The sequence below is a fragment of the Cydia fagiglandana genome, chromosome 20 (assembly GCF_963556715.1).
Source record: "Cydia fagiglandana chromosome 20, ilCydFagi1.1, whole genome shotgun sequence".
Classification (NCBI taxonomy): Eukaryota; Metazoa; Arthropoda; class Insecta; order Lepidoptera; family Tortricidae; genus Cydia; species Cydia fagiglandana.
The window spans coordinates 13,888,189-13,903,976 of record NC_085951.1 but is presented as its reverse complement, the minus strand read 5'-3'; the positions used below and the strand labels follow the sequence as shown (position 1 = coordinate 13,903,976).

Here is a 15,788-nt window from a genome sequence, read left to right as displayed (position 1 = left end):
CGCGAAAATCGGAGTTCGCAAATTGCGCGGGGATTTTTCTCTGTCACTCTAATTACGCCTTCATTGGAGTAAAAGAGAAAGATCCCCGCAATTTGCGAATTTCGGTTTTCGCGGTAGCCGATCAGCAACAATCACACAGACTTTTTAGTGTTCCGTACAAAACTTTGTTTACGGAACACTTATGGGATCACTTCGGTCTTGCAAATCAGTTAAATACGTTTTTCTCAGAGACCGTGTGACATAGATACCTAAAATTTGGGACAGTTATAGCAATTACCACCACTCATATTGTAAATAAGTCAAAACTGCTTATTTCTTATTAAAGGGGGAAATTTAGGGGGTTGAGAGGGGTAGGCTGAAACTTTTTTCATTTGTAAGTATCGTGTGGGGTACCATTAGAAAGCTTGCAAAAAATTGAGTCGATGGACTGATTTTGACTTCATTTTAGACTGCAATAGTTTCGTCAAAAAATGCATTTAAAGTTGCAAGTTTTCATACAAAAATTTTCACCTCTGTCCTGGCGATTTTCGCGAAAACTATAGCTAACAGGCAGCTGACCAGTCAATACCCAACTTAAAGAAGCATGGAGACGGCGGGAAAATTATCAGCTTAGCTTTATCTTTATTAGTTTTTCAACTGCAGCTTGATCTTTGGTTGCTTAGGGCTAGCTAACTGATGCTTACACTGGTCAATTCATATTAGGCAGTAATTTTAGAAAGATCCTTAGTTAAAACTTTAGCATTGAAATTTATGACTTATGTCTTTGACACAAAGTTTAATTCTGCTTGCTTATTTTTGTGGGATATTTAATTTTATCTCAATAGCCTACTATAAGTATGAGAGAGATCTACAAAATACGACCTTATTATATTGCAAATAAGTTTCAATTTCGAACGGGCTTTCCAACCAATGGATTAGGCATCTCAAAAATCTGAAAAATTCAAATTAAGAATAGGACACATAGAGTTAGTAAGGCGTATAGAGATAATAAAGTCATTTAATATTTATGAACAGCTTTGGCCTCATGTATAGATTTTATTGAGAGTATCTGATTCGTCGAAACAATATACACAATATTCCTTTTCATTAAGTACCATTACATTTCTGTATTAATTGTATAATTATAATATCTATTAATTATATTCAGTACTTATGTATATTTTTGAACGGATCGGTGTGCAACAAGATTCAGGGCTATAACCGCGAAAATAGAAGTTCGCAAATTGCGAGCATTTTTCTCTGTCACTCTAATTACGCCTTCATTGGAGTAAAAGAGAAAGATCCCCGCAAATTGCTAATTTCGGTTTTCGCGGTAGCCCCTCAGTCCTGTTACGAGAAAATAATTTTGGAAGACATTAAATAGTATATGACAGTTAAATATCACAGTTTTTAGAAACAAAGGTAAAATTGACGAAATATTTAAAGTAAGCCGACTTGTTTTTTAGCAGTTCTAAATAATATTAAAGTCTATATATGTATGGCATAGAACTAGAAACAAAATGAAATAAAAAAAAAATGAGTTCTAAATTCAAATTGAAGGAGTATACATTTAAGTTATTATAGGCCAAGCGCGCACCACGATATTAATTTTTGCGACACGATTTTAGAATCGATTTTAGATTATATATCGCAGAAAATTCACTACGCGCACTGCGATGAAAAAGTCGACGATTTGTTCATTCTCAACATGGATTTCGTACCAATCGCTTGTCATGAAACGTGTCTTTAATATGCGATTGCTGTATGATTTTGAGCATTTATAACACAAAGGTGATCCCCGTCTATTTCCATAATTAAATGGTCAACATCTAGCGTCTCATTTTGAGACTCCATTGGAGATGCAGGTGCCGAGATGTTGGGGTTTGGAGAGCGAAATGCCGACTGAGGTCCGGCCGGGGTGCGATTTTATTATCATAGTGCGCGCGGGGCCATACAACTCCGCATGCGGCAATTCACTTTGCGACAATCGCGTCGCGAACAATCGCGGAAAAATGTGACAAATCACAATTTTATAATCTCTGCGATTTTTTGTCGCATATGCGCGCACTAACATATAAACACATACGTTGCATTTCTGCGACAAAATTATCGCAGGACAAAAAATTGTGGTGCGCGCTTGGCCTTACTCTAAATTATTATAATACATCAAGCAAAGGCCGAAGGAGCGATTCGAAGATCCGAAGCGTCCGACAGACGCCCGCCTCCCGTAACTTTTCCAAGTATTTTTAAGTACAAGTGTCTAAGTCGCAAGATCCAAAGGCTGAAGTCGCATTGGGCCGAAAGCCCGAAGCATCCAGGAGGTCAGTTCTAAACACAGGTAATTAATACAAGTATCTAAATGCGAAGGCCGGAGGCCGAGCTCCGCGTAGGGCCGAAGGCCCGAAGCCTGCAAGATGTCAGTGGTTAAACACAGAACTGACAGCCTGGACGCTTCGGGCCTTCGGCCTTCGCATTTAGATACTTATACTATTGTTCTGTGTTTAAGTACTAACATCCTGGACGCTTCGGGCCTTCGGCCCTACGCGGAGCTCGGCCTTCGGCTTTCACATTTAGACACTTGTATTATTGGTCTGTGTTAAAGCACTGACATCACGGACGCTTCGGGCCTTCGGGCTACACGGAGGTCGACCTTTGGCCTTCACATTTAGACACTTGTACTATTGCTCTGTGCTAAAGCGATGACATTTTGCTAAAGCTCGGCCTTCGGCCTTCGCACTTAGACACTTTGTACTATTGTTCTGTGTGTGTAGTTGAATACGGTATCCTAAAAACAGGCAAACAACCTCTGTAAAATGTAACGATGCGAGCGGTACGGCTACCATCAGTTTGGCATTGACATAAACGCTACCGTGGGCGTGAACGTAATTTACCTTCTATGCATCTCGCTCGTACTGACATATTAGTGCGAAAGAGATATACCTATAGGAAGTAAATTAAGTTCACGATATCGTTTATGTCAATGCCAAACTGATGGTAGCCGTACGGAACACTAAATGCCTCGAGCTATCTCGGGCTTGGCCAAATTATTTTTTTTTACTTTTTGACGTATTTTGTCTGGAGCCTTAATTAAACGTTTCACCACATTTTAAACGTCCAGGAATTGAAGGATCACAACCAATTTGATTGGTCACAATCGGATGCAATGAAACGATCTCAGCCAATTTCCATGATATTTATTTCTCATACGCACCACACAAACACAACGATTGCCAATCTAGTCAAATTGTGTCGTCTGGACGCGGATAAATCGTGGCACATGTTTGGCGGGCAAACCAGAGGGTCTACCGCGAACCGCGTTCGACGTGTTGCCTCTCTGTCGCACTTGTAAATCCGTACATAAGTGTAACAGGGAGGCAACACGACGATCGTGCTTCGCGGTACTATTGTTCTGTGTGTGTAGTTGAATACGGTATCCTAAAAACAGGCAAACAACCTCTGTAAAATGTAACGATGCGAGCGGTACGGCTACCATCAGTTTGGCATTGACATAAACGCTACCGTGGGCGTGAACGTAATTTACCTTCTATGCATCTCGCTCGTACTGACATATTAGTGCGAAAGAGATATACCTATAGGAAGTAAATTAAGTTCACGATATCGTTTATGTCAATGCCAAACTGATGGTAGCCGTACGGAACACTAAATGCCTCGAGCTATCTCGGGCTTGGCCAAATTATTTTTTTTTACTTTTTGACGTATTTTGTCTGGAGCCTTAATTAAACGTTTCACCACATTTTAAACGTCCAGGAATTGAAGGATCACAACCAATTTGATTGGTCACAATCGGATGCAATGAAACGATCTCAGCCAATTTCCATGATATTTATTTCTCATACGCACCACACAAACACAACGATTGCCAATCTAGTCAAATTGTGTCGTCTGGACGCGGATAAATCGTGGCACATGTTTGGCGGGCAAACCAGAGGGTCTACCGCGAACCGCGTTCGACGTGTTGCCTCTCTGTCGCACTTGTAAATCCGTACATAAGTGTAACAGGGAGGCAACACGACGATCGTGCTTCGCGGTAGGCCCTCAGTGTCGCCACGTTGTCAAATCTTGGGATCAAAATAATCCTGTCATGTTATCATGTCCGTTGGTTTTACAACCCACGTTGTACATGTGAACGTGGTACAGAAATAACTGACATGACAACTGTGCTTCTGTTGAGTCATGGCGTTTCGTGTTACCTATTATGAGTATTATGATTCAGTAACTATGCCTGGGGCACAAAAGAGATAGGTACAGAAATCAATCTACATACAAAGCGCGCTCAAGCAACGCACACATAGACACTGCTCACGGACACGATATCTCGGACCAGTTGGGACCAGTGCGAGCGCGAGTGCCATCCGCTTGAGACACGCGTCTGTGAACTTTTTTGTGCAATAATGGAGAAACAAAACAAAAAGTTATTATAACTGTACAGTGGACGGTTGTTTAAATTCAACATTAACCGGTGAATTGTCGTTTTTTAAGCTACCAGTGGTTTCAGAGAGAATGCGTATGCGAATTTATTACATCGTACATGAGAATGCGAATTTATTACACTTTAAAATATAATAATCGTGCATTTCGCCAATCTCGAAATCATCGCAAGATATTTTCTGTGGCAAATTTGTAATATATAACAATGACATTAAAATTCAAATACCTAATTGAGTTATTAATGTTATTATTAATTTATATTTCCATTCTTCCCGTTTCATCCTCAACAATAAATCAAACAACTAGATACGAGATACGATACGATGGATACGAGTCCCACTACCACGATAGTTTTTTTGTGCATAAGTCATAGTTCGCGACAATCGCAACCCTAGAGCGACCGCCGAGCGTAGGTATGAAAAGTAAAGTACATACATGTGATTGACTTCTGTACTTATCTGTTTTGTGCCTGGGGTTTTATCCGCGTGGGATTTGGTTCGTTTCATTTCCTATCTGGGGGTGGATTTCCAAAAATAAAGTAGTTAAGAGGATATAAGGATATTTCTTATATTTCTAAACGGGAGTTTATTTACGACGACTTTGGCACTGATATATTCGCTACGTAAACTAACTCACATATGCATATATTATTTCTCGTACTGATATTGGTGAAAGTGAAAGCGAGATGAATTGAGTTTGAGTTGACGCAGTCGCTAGCGTTTATGCCGCGTAAAACTCATGGTGACGGTACTTACAGGTTACATTACAGGGCTCGGCAAATCGGGGTTCCAGGGCAGCATATGATATTTTTGAGGCATCTCTTAGTAGGATATTGAAGCCAGTAAAAAAATCCGGTCAAGTGCGAGTCGGACTCGCGTTCCAAGGGTTCCGTACATTAATAATTTTTTGACTATGTATTTTTTTATGTGGAACGTGAATGAAATGTCTTTAAAAACTCGTTGGATCAAAAACTAAGTCATTAAGTCCGACTCACGCTTGACTGCACATTTCTAATAGGTTTTCCTGTCATCTATATTCTATAGGTAAAGAACAATTTTTTTCAAAATATTAGATCCAGTTATTTCGGAGATAGAGGGGGGAAATGGTCGGACAAACAGATATACAGACAGATGCACGAGTGATTCTATAAGGGTTCCGTTTTTTTCCTTGTGAGGTACGGAACCCTAAAAATAACACTTACGAGTTCTGAAACCACTGAAAAAGTTTGCGGCTTTTTGAGATTACTAGACATTTGTGATTTCTGCGGTTGGCTCTTCTTCTCAAAAGGTGTATGGTGTATGCTCAGGTGGGTCATTCTCTAGATTTATGCCTGCGTCTAAACTCCGTCAAATCGTACTAAATGTATGAAATTTTGACGGAGTTGAGGCTGACCGCAGACATTTCAGAATTACCCACCCAGGTAAGGCATGCAAAACAAAAGTTGAAATTCTTTGCAAGAAAAAAGTTCAATAAACCTCCGAAAATCGTAAAAATGTACAATGTTATTCATCTCGGTTATTCCCGGGGGTCAACATTGTAACAAACATTTTCATTTTTCAGCTTCTTATTCTAAAAAGATTGCAAAATGGCGGAGTTGTTTTATGTAACTTATTTCTAACTTTGTTGGGAATGCCTCTGTGAATGTGAACTTGTCTTAACTTTTTATTAAATGTTAATACTTTGCTGTTTAACTTGATGCTTTGAAAAGTTTGATGTTTATAATGACCGTTATTTTGTAAAAACGGTTGAAATATAAATTTTACGTGAGTCTTACTTCTAAGTAGCTTTCTTTGACCGATCAAAAGCGAAGGTCTCCGTTCCAACATGGGCGAAAGCTCTAAAATCCATAAAATACTTTCGTATCCGGGTGTTCTCCTCTGAACTATGGTATGGATAAGGCCTGCTGTCCATAAATTACGTCATCGATTGTTGACGATTTTTGAGCCCTCCCTTGCTCATGCTTTAAATGACCCCATTACTTCATGCTACCGTCATCCGATGCCCAGACCCCCCCCCCCCAAATTGAAATGACGTAATTTATGAATAGCCCCTAAGGCCTGCTGTTCCATCGTCTAAATTGAAAACTGACAATTTGTGAGCCTTATAGCATAGGACATAAGAACTACCACTGGTCAAATTAAAGAGTGCTCTTAGTGCTATAGTTTAAGACGAAACAGGAGCTGAGTTTTAAATATTTTAGGTAAATATACCCGTCTCGCTAACGGAAATCCTGCGTAAAAATCTCAAAAATCGAGGTTTCGTACTCGACTGTTTCCTCCTCCAAAATTTAACCAATTGTAACCAAATTTGGAAATCTAAATGATTATGAAATTATCTGCGTCGGACCGTTTTGCCCGATATAAGTCTGTTGTAAAAGTTGTTCATATTATTATGTAACATTTTATTCGACTACAAATTTAATGACGCGTGAGTCCTGTCAAAATCTATCGAGGGGTAAAATTGAATGTATTGAATATAATGGAGTAAGGTGTCGGCAGGAAATTCCAACTTATGCATTCAGAGGATGTTTTCGTTGTATGTTATTGTGAAAGAAAGTGTTTTTACATCCATTGAAGGTGTCCGGAAGTGAAAAACGTATTATTGTAAATTTTATGAGTTAGGTACTTTGGCATAAGGTAGAAACTGTAATATAAGTGGCTTAAATCAATCTGTGAGTCAAAAGGACCAACTCTGCAAAAGGAAATTCCATTATCATCAATTGCCTTATAAATAAGTGCACACCACGGATTATGTCAAAACCACTCGGTCATCTCCGGCTCTGCCCCATGATCCAGGTTGACGTATTTCTCTCCACTGTTCAATTTCTTGTAATCAACATACTTTACAGATACAGACTTTCGACGTACACTTTACAACACAGTTTTACTGACTTGCTGACTCATACCAACATTTACTATAAAGACCTGAGTCCCTTCTGGACTTAGGCACCCCCTTTTTAGGGTTCCGTACCCAAAGGGTAAAACGGGACCCTATTACTAAGACTTCGCTGTCCGTCCGTCCGTCCGTCCGTCTGTCACCAGGCTGTATCTCACGAACCGTGATAGCTAGACAGTTTAAATTTTCACAGATGATGTATTTCTGTTGCCGCTATAACAACAAATACTAAAAACAGAATAAAATAAAGATTTAAATGGGGCTCCCATACAACAAACGTGATTTTTGACCAAAGTTAAGCAACGTCGGGAGTGGTCCTGATACTTGGATGGGTGACCGTTTTTTTTTTTTTTGCATTATGGTACGGAACCCTTCGTGCACGAGTCCGACTCGCACTTGCCCGGTTTTTTGCCCCGGTGCGTAGCGTGCAATAGTTAAAGGAGGAACCTCCTAACTTAGTTTAACTCCCAAAAAAAAATGTCAAAACAAACATAAATTTAATGAGTTTGAAATATAACACACGGGTTTAAAACTTTAATAATAGAATAACCTTGCCGACTATAAGTCGGATAATAATAATGTCTAAATGATATTACGGTACCTGGTTAAGTAAGGAAACCACTACCGAGATAGAAATTTAATCAAAGCCCTGCTCTGCTAGCTTAACGCAATTCCAAACTTTATTTCATTACCACCCATTCTAAAAGCCACTTTAATGCGCCTTTTGAAGGTATATTTTCGCTTAAAGTTAGCTCCATATAAATACTCTTGTATTCCTGAATTTCCTAGTTTACCGACTTTGAGCCTTAACTAATTAAAATAGAGTTGAATTTCATTTGTGTAACAGGCTCCTGTATTCTCAGACAGTTCCTCCGTTTCTTGTTTATTGATTTTATGTTTTATTGCGACGGGTTAGAGTTCATATTGAGTTGAAGATTGTTTAGTTTACTGTTGCTTTCGATATTATTAGCTCAAGGGCAAGCTTTCTTAGGCCAGTGTTTTGACGATTTTGTGTCACGTTGTTGTACTATTTATACTTTATAAGGAGTCGAGTGGCTCAGGAGTGGTACCACGGGTGCGAAACTCCTGACTTCGGTCAAACTCGGCTCCGCTCGGCTCAGCATTGCTCCGAGCAATTATTAGGGTTGGCACCACTTGACTTCCTTTTGCGTGCACGACCACAGATAAGATAATCACTTGATTTTTGACAACCCTAAATAGCCGAAAGGGATAGTGCCATGGATCTTTCTCTTTTACTCCAATGAAGGCGTAATTAGAGTGACAGAGAAAAATCCCCGCAATTTGCGAACTTCGATTTTCGCGGTTATAGCCCTGACTCTATAGTAGGGGGTCATCCATTAATTATATCACACGTTTAGGGGGAGGGGGTCAAAAAGGGGACGGTCGCTCCTCCATACAAACGTAGTCCCCATTCTCTGGATATTGACATTATATTGTTATTTTACTTATTTTATGCTATGTTTCTAATAATGTTAAGTATTAATATCCAGAGAGGAAAATGAGGATACATTATGAAACTCCACTTTCGATTGCCCATGTTAGAGTTGTCTGCATGTCTGTCTGCCATACTTTCACTTGGTCGGTACTCGGTAGCGACCCCAATTAGGCTTGTGTCGGTCATGAATTAAGAACTGTTAAGAATGAAATCCCATAAAAGACCGAAAGGAACTAAATTCTTTTTACACGCTCTTAATCGGTCTTTAGGTCCTTTGGTTCAGTGGGATTGGTGATCGCTTGACATGAGTGAAAGAGAAGACTGAACGAAGTGGTTCACAATGACGCTGGCACGAGTGCGAACGAGATAAAAGAAAAGAATGACAAACAGTCCTATACCCGAAAAGTATGAAATCAAATAGTTTTTCTATATTTTTTATTTTATTTTATTGTGTCTAGTGTGTCTAGTGTTAATTGTGTCTTTTTGATGTTTAACCGTCATATAGTATCGTACAAGTTGAATCGTAATTCAGTTGCCAAAGATTTAGAAAAAAACTACTGTGAAATCGATTCATTCATTCCCAGCTCTCAAAGACCGAACCGAACTAAAGGAACTAAAAGACCGAACTAGTTCGTTTGACCGATTGACCCAGAGCGGAGCGCTCTCTGTAGTGACCGAGCAGGCACAAGCCTAACCCCAATATACCTAATAAGCCTATTATACCTTGCCCACCACTGGTGTAGGAGGTAGTCTAGGTGGCGCCGCCACCTACATGCGCAGACGCATGATTTCGAGAATTTAGCGGTTTTCCTTACAAACTTTCTAACTACTTACTAAATCTGAGAATCCATTGGCCGCATCACCGCATGTCCAATTCATCCACGCTAATGGGTCAAAAACTGTCGGAAAATCATTTATTTTTTATAGGATATAGAATAGATCGACAAATAGATAGACGTTACAAAAGTTATTTTTTATTTTTCTTAAACTAGGTATCATCATAAAAATTTAAGGAAGTTGATTGAAGTTTAAACAGCATAACGATAATTAAGTACGAAAATTAGGTTTAGTTAAAAGTCCGTTTATTTTGTAATTTCCCCAAGTCGCACAATCTTAATTCATACTTTAAATAATTTGGCCAAGCCCGAGATAGCTCGAGGCATTTAGTGTTCCGTACGGCTACCATCAGTTTGGCATTGACATAAACGATATCGTGAACTTAATTTACTTCCTATAGGTATATCTCTTTCGCACTAATATGTCAGTACGAGCGAGATGCATAGAAGGTAAATTACGTTCACGCCCACGGTAGCGTTTATGTCAATGCCAAACTGATGGTAGCCGTACCGCTCGCATCGTTACATTTTACAGAGGTTGTTTGCCTGTTTTTAGGATACCGTATTCAACTACACACACAGAACAATAGTACAAAGTGTCTAAGTGCGAAGGCCGAAGGCCGAGCTTTAGCAAAATGTCATCGCTTTAGCACAGAGCAATAGTACAAGTGTCTAAATGTGAAGGCCAAAGGTCGACCTCCGTGTAGCCCGAAGGCCCGAAGCGTCCGTGATGTCAGTGCTTTAACACAGACCAATAATACAAGTGTCTAAATGTGAAAGCCGAAGGCCGAGCTCCGCGTAGGGCCGAAGGCCCGAAGCGTCCAGGATGTTAGTACTTAAACACAGAACAATAGTATAAGTATCTAAATGCGAAGGCCGAAGGCCCGAAGCGTCCAGGCTGTCAGTTCTGTGTTTAACCACTGACATCTTGCAGGCTTCGGGCCTTCGGCCCTACGCGGAGCTCGGCCTCCGGCCTTCGCATTTAGATACTTGTATTAATTACCTGTGTTTAGAACTGACCTCCTGGATGCTTCGGGCTTTCGGCCCAATGCGACTTCAGCCTTTGGATCTTGCGACTTAGACACTTGTACTTAAAAATACTTGGAAAAGTTACGGGAGGCGGGCGTCTGTCGGACGCTTCGGATCTTCGAATCGCTCCTTCGGCCTTTGCTTGATGTATTATAATAATTTAGAGTAAGGCCAAGCGCGCACCACAATTTTTTGTCCTGCGATAATTTTGTCGCAGAAATGCAACGTATGTGTTTATATGTTAGTGCGCGCATATGCGACAAAAAATCGCAGAGATTATAAAATTGTGATTTGTCACATTTTTCCGCGATTGTTCGCGACGCGATTGTCGCAAAGTGAATTGCCGCATGCGGAGTTGTATGGCCCCGCGCGCACTATGATAATAAAATCGCACCCCGGCCGGACCTCAGTCGGCATTTCGCTCTCCAAACCCCAACATCTCGGCACCTGCATCTCCAATGGAGTCTCAAAATGAGACGCTAGATGTTGACCATTTAATTATGGAAATAGACGGGGATCACCTTTGTGTTATAAATGCTCAAAATCATACAGCAATCGCATATTAAAGACACGTTTCATGACAAGCGATTGGTACGAAATCCATGTTGAGAATGAACAAATCGTCGACTTTTTCATCGCAGTGCGCGTAGTGAATTTTCTGCGATATATAATCTAAAATCGATTCTAAAATCGTGTCGCAAAAATTAATATCGTGGTGCGCGCTTGGCCTATAATAACTTAAATGTATACTCCTTCAATTTGAATTTAGAACTCATTTTTTTTTTATTTCATTTTGTTTCTAGTTCTATGCCATACATATATAGACTTTAATATTATTTAGAACTGCTAAAAAACAAGTCGGCTTACTTTAAATATTTCGTCAATTTTACCTTTGTTTCTAAAAACTGTGATATTTAACTGTCATATACTATTTAATGTCTTCCAAAATTATTTTCTCGTAACAGGACTGAGGGGCTACCGCGAAAACCGAAATTAGCAATTTGCGGGGATCTTTCTCTTTTACTCCAATGAAGGCGTAATTAGAGTGACAGAGAAAAATGCTCGCAATTTGCGAACTTCTATTTTCGCGGTTATAGCCCTGAATCTTGTTGCACACCGATCCGTTCAAAAATATACATAAGTACTGAATATAATTAATAGATATTATAATTATACAATTAATACAGAAATGTAATGGTACTTAATGAAAAGGAATATTGTGTATATTGTTTCGACGAATCAGATACTCTCAATAAAATCTATACATGAGGCCAAAGCTGTTCATAAATATTAAATGACTTTATTATCTCTATACGCCTTACTAACTCTATGTGTCCTATTCTTAATTTGAATTTTTCAGATTTTTGAGATGCCTAATCCATTGGTTGGAAAGCCCGTTCGAAATTGAAACTTATTTGCAATATAATAAGGTCGTATTTTGTAGATCTCTCTCATACTTATAGTAGGCTATTGAGATAAAATTAAATATCCCACAAAAATAAGCAAGCAGAATTAAACTTTGTGTCAAAGACATAAGTCATAAATTTCAATGCTAAAGTTTTAACTAAGGATCTTTCTAAAATTACTGCCTAATATGAATTGACCAGTGTAAGCATCAGTTAGCTAGCCCTAAGCAACCAAAGATCAAGCTGCAGTTGAAAAACTAATAAAGATAAAGCTAAGCTGATAATTTTCCCGCCGTCTCCATGCTTCTTTAAGTTGGGTATTGACTGGTCAGCTGCCTGTTAGCTATAGTTTTCGCGAAAATCGCCAGGACAGAGGTGAAAATTTTTGTATGAAAACTTGCAACTTTAAATGCATTTTTTGACGAAACTATTGCAGTCTAAAATGAAGTCAAAATCAGTCCATCGACTCAATTTTTTGCAAGCTTTCTAATGGTACCCCACACGATACTTACAAATGAAAAAAGTTTCAGCCTACCCCTCTCAACCCCCTAAATTTCCCCCTTTAATAAGAAATAAGCAGTTTTGACTTATTTACAATATGAGTGGTGGTAATTGCTATAACTGTCCCAAATTTTAGGTATCTATGTCACACGGTCTCTGAGAAAAACGTATTTAACTGATTTGCAAGACCGAAGTGATCCCATAAGTGTTCCGTAAACAAAGTTTTGTACGGAACACTAAAAATGTACCTATTAGGTCCACTTGTAACGATTACAAGTGTGAAAATTAAAAAAAGACTATGTCGACGTAAAAAATCAAGACCGTAAAACGCATAAATCAAAGGATTCTCAAACTTCAGTCAACCTGTGACTTTGACATTCACGTTTATGAGGTTACTACTCTGTTGACTATGCGTCAACATGAGTCACCCTAATCTTTATGGCGATTATGCCTATTAGTAGTATTAGTACCATTGTTTGCTATGATTCATGTGTTAGCTTTAATATGTTAACGATAGTTCACTCTGATTGAAGAAATTAAACTTAAAAGTGCAATTTAGAAAATGTATAAGTATTACTTTGTAGAGAAGTGCAATTTAGATAATGTTAATGTATAAGTATTATAATATCGAACCTAAGTATAAGTCAGTAGTAATAATAACCAAAACTATTGTTAAATATATTAACTAAATTGTTAACCACCAAAATTTTACTACACCCTTTCCAGGGTCCATGTATTTAACATCTGTACTATGGTATGCAAATAAAGATCTCTTATCTCTCTTAAAAATTACTAATTTTGTCATGATTGAGATTAATTACTAGATTGAGTGTGTTGACTCTAGGACCTAGGTTAACAGACATTGGCACTTACAAATTTAGGATGATTATTGATCATATGAGACCTTGAAATATGTGTCGTGTAATAAGGGGTCAAATTTATGCTTATATTTCCAAACAGCCATCCTTCTCCTTGACTTAGCTAGAGGGAATATTAGGCAAAGCTCTGCGTAGATGGCACCTTTGTAGCCCATATAGTAAACAAACCACATTGACACATCACACGTCATGTCAATCACATGGCCTACCGCGAAACAAGAAAATCGTATTTTCGTTATCTAATCCCTCATCACTCTTGCATATTCGAGCGATAAAGAGGCAGATAACTAAATTTCGATTTTCGCGTTTACCGGTAGGCCCTTGTCATCAAACCGCCTTGATGCATCAATGTCATATTTTATTGTCTGTGAAAACTTGTCAAAAAACAGTTTAAGGCACAGTATGTATAAGTTAGTCTATAAATTTACTGTGTCGGCAGTGCTGCACTCTGGCGGCAGAACATTATCCCCTAAAGCTCTTGCAGTTGGGAAATTTCTACTAGGTATTTATAGTTATCAATTTTTAGCGTCTTCTGCCTCTGCCGAGTTTTTTGTAATTCTCATACAAGGTTCACCCGAGAGTTAATTTACCACTCATTTACATCACAAGTTAACGGGCAACTGGTTTACCAACGCCATTTTAAAAAGTGTTATTTTGTAATTGCACTTTTAATGAGTTTGGGAAACACTGGAAGTTCGCAGTCAAATTGATAGGTTATAGTAGGAACATAAGTTTGAGCAACCCTGCTGTAATTTACTCCAGCTTGGGTCCACTCTTTCCATGGCCTGTCTCCAGCCTCAGACCAGTGCCCTGTTTATCAAAGGCTTGTCACTTGTAATACAATTGGAAGTGCCTTTTTGACAGCTTTTGTTAGAAAGGGACTTCCACTTGTATTACAAGTTACAAGCTTTTGATAAACAGGGTCCAACCTTACTCTTCTTGGTATTTATGTTACACTATTAACCCTTGTTCTCTCTTGTCCCAGGCCCGGGCAGTCTGATCACGGGCACGGCGCGCTGGCGTTCGGCGGGAAGCCGGCCGCGGGGGCGGTGGTGCAGCCCCGCGCCCCCGCGGCGCCCTACCCCCCGCAGTACCCCGCGCTGCGGCTCCACCAGCCCGGATATGGCTCGGCTGCGCTCTCCTTCAGGTATGCTCGTGCTTTTCACGCTGCCCTACACTGAGAGAAAAGAAGGTACAACAAAAACACACTTAGAATTACAAAAATAAACTTAATCCGGGGACAAGGAGAGTTAACTAATAGGAACAAATTGACTTTTGCAATTTCTATTAGTTCTTGCAATTTCTATTATCTGTTTGTTGAAATTATATTTGGGATTACTGAGCTGTTTGTAGAAATAAATAAACTTTACAGAAATAGTGAAACGTCCATAATTATTACTAAAACTTCATTTTTTCCCTGTTTTTTAATTCCTGTTGATGATTTTTCTCTCAGTGTAGGTATAGTCGGTTGGTTTTAAAATGTCGGTATCCGCTCGAGAGACTACCAGACGATGAATGGCATATTTATACTTTGTTATACCAAACCGCTATTAATTACCTGTGCAAAATGAAATGCAATAACAACAAAAGATTCTCAGATAACATCTTTATCGCATGAAGGATAGAGTTAAATTACATAACAGCAAGTACTCGAAATAAAACCTTTTCGAAACTATACATCATACACGAAACATATAGACAAAACACCTGGGCGACCACGGCTCTAATTCCCATGCCATGGTTCCTAAGAAATATGTGTTCCTAAGAACAGATTTAGTCATAGTTTCTGACTTCTCCATACTGACCCATTTAGATTTATCGACCTGTATACGTCTATGATCAGGACTTCAGTACGGTTACCATCAGTTTGTCACTGACATAAACGCCGTCGAGAACGTAATTTACTTTCTATACATCTCGCTCGCACTCGCATATTAGTGCAAACGGGATGTATAGAAAGTAAATTACGTTCTCGACAGCGTTAATGTCAGTGACAAACTGATGGTAACCGTACTGGACTGTTTTTACATTCGGTACCAGGAAATTTCTACCAAGCAAAAACCACGGGAAACATGATAAAATTACTATATACGATTTCTAAGCATAAGCACATCGGGTGAAATCTAAACCCACGTATTTTGCAATGTTCACATAACATAACACGTGAACTTTTATCGAAAAAGACCTAATTAGTCATTTGAAATTTAGCCGTGACTTGATAGAGTTATGGTTGAAAATAGAGTGACACTTATATTGTGAATATGTCCTTATGTTATTGTCGTTATTGAGCATTAAAAAAATATCTTGCAAAAAGAATTCCCATGCCTCATTGTTTCTACTCTACAATAATCTTTTCAAA

General features: G+C 39.0%; 1 protein-coding gene across 1 annotated transcript in view; it reads left to right on the top strand.

Annotated features, from left to right (window-relative positions):
- LOC134674898 (titin-like) overlaps positions 1-15,788 on the top strand; it is a 150,582-nt gene that overhangs the window by 78,525 nt on the left and 56,269 nt on the right. Inside the window, exon 2 of the mRNA XM_063533054.1 lies at positions 14,415-14,576. Coding sequence (XP_063389124.1) covers positions 14,415-14,576 — 162 coding nt within the window. The remainder of the gene's footprint in view (positions 1-14,414; positions 14,577-15,788) is intronic.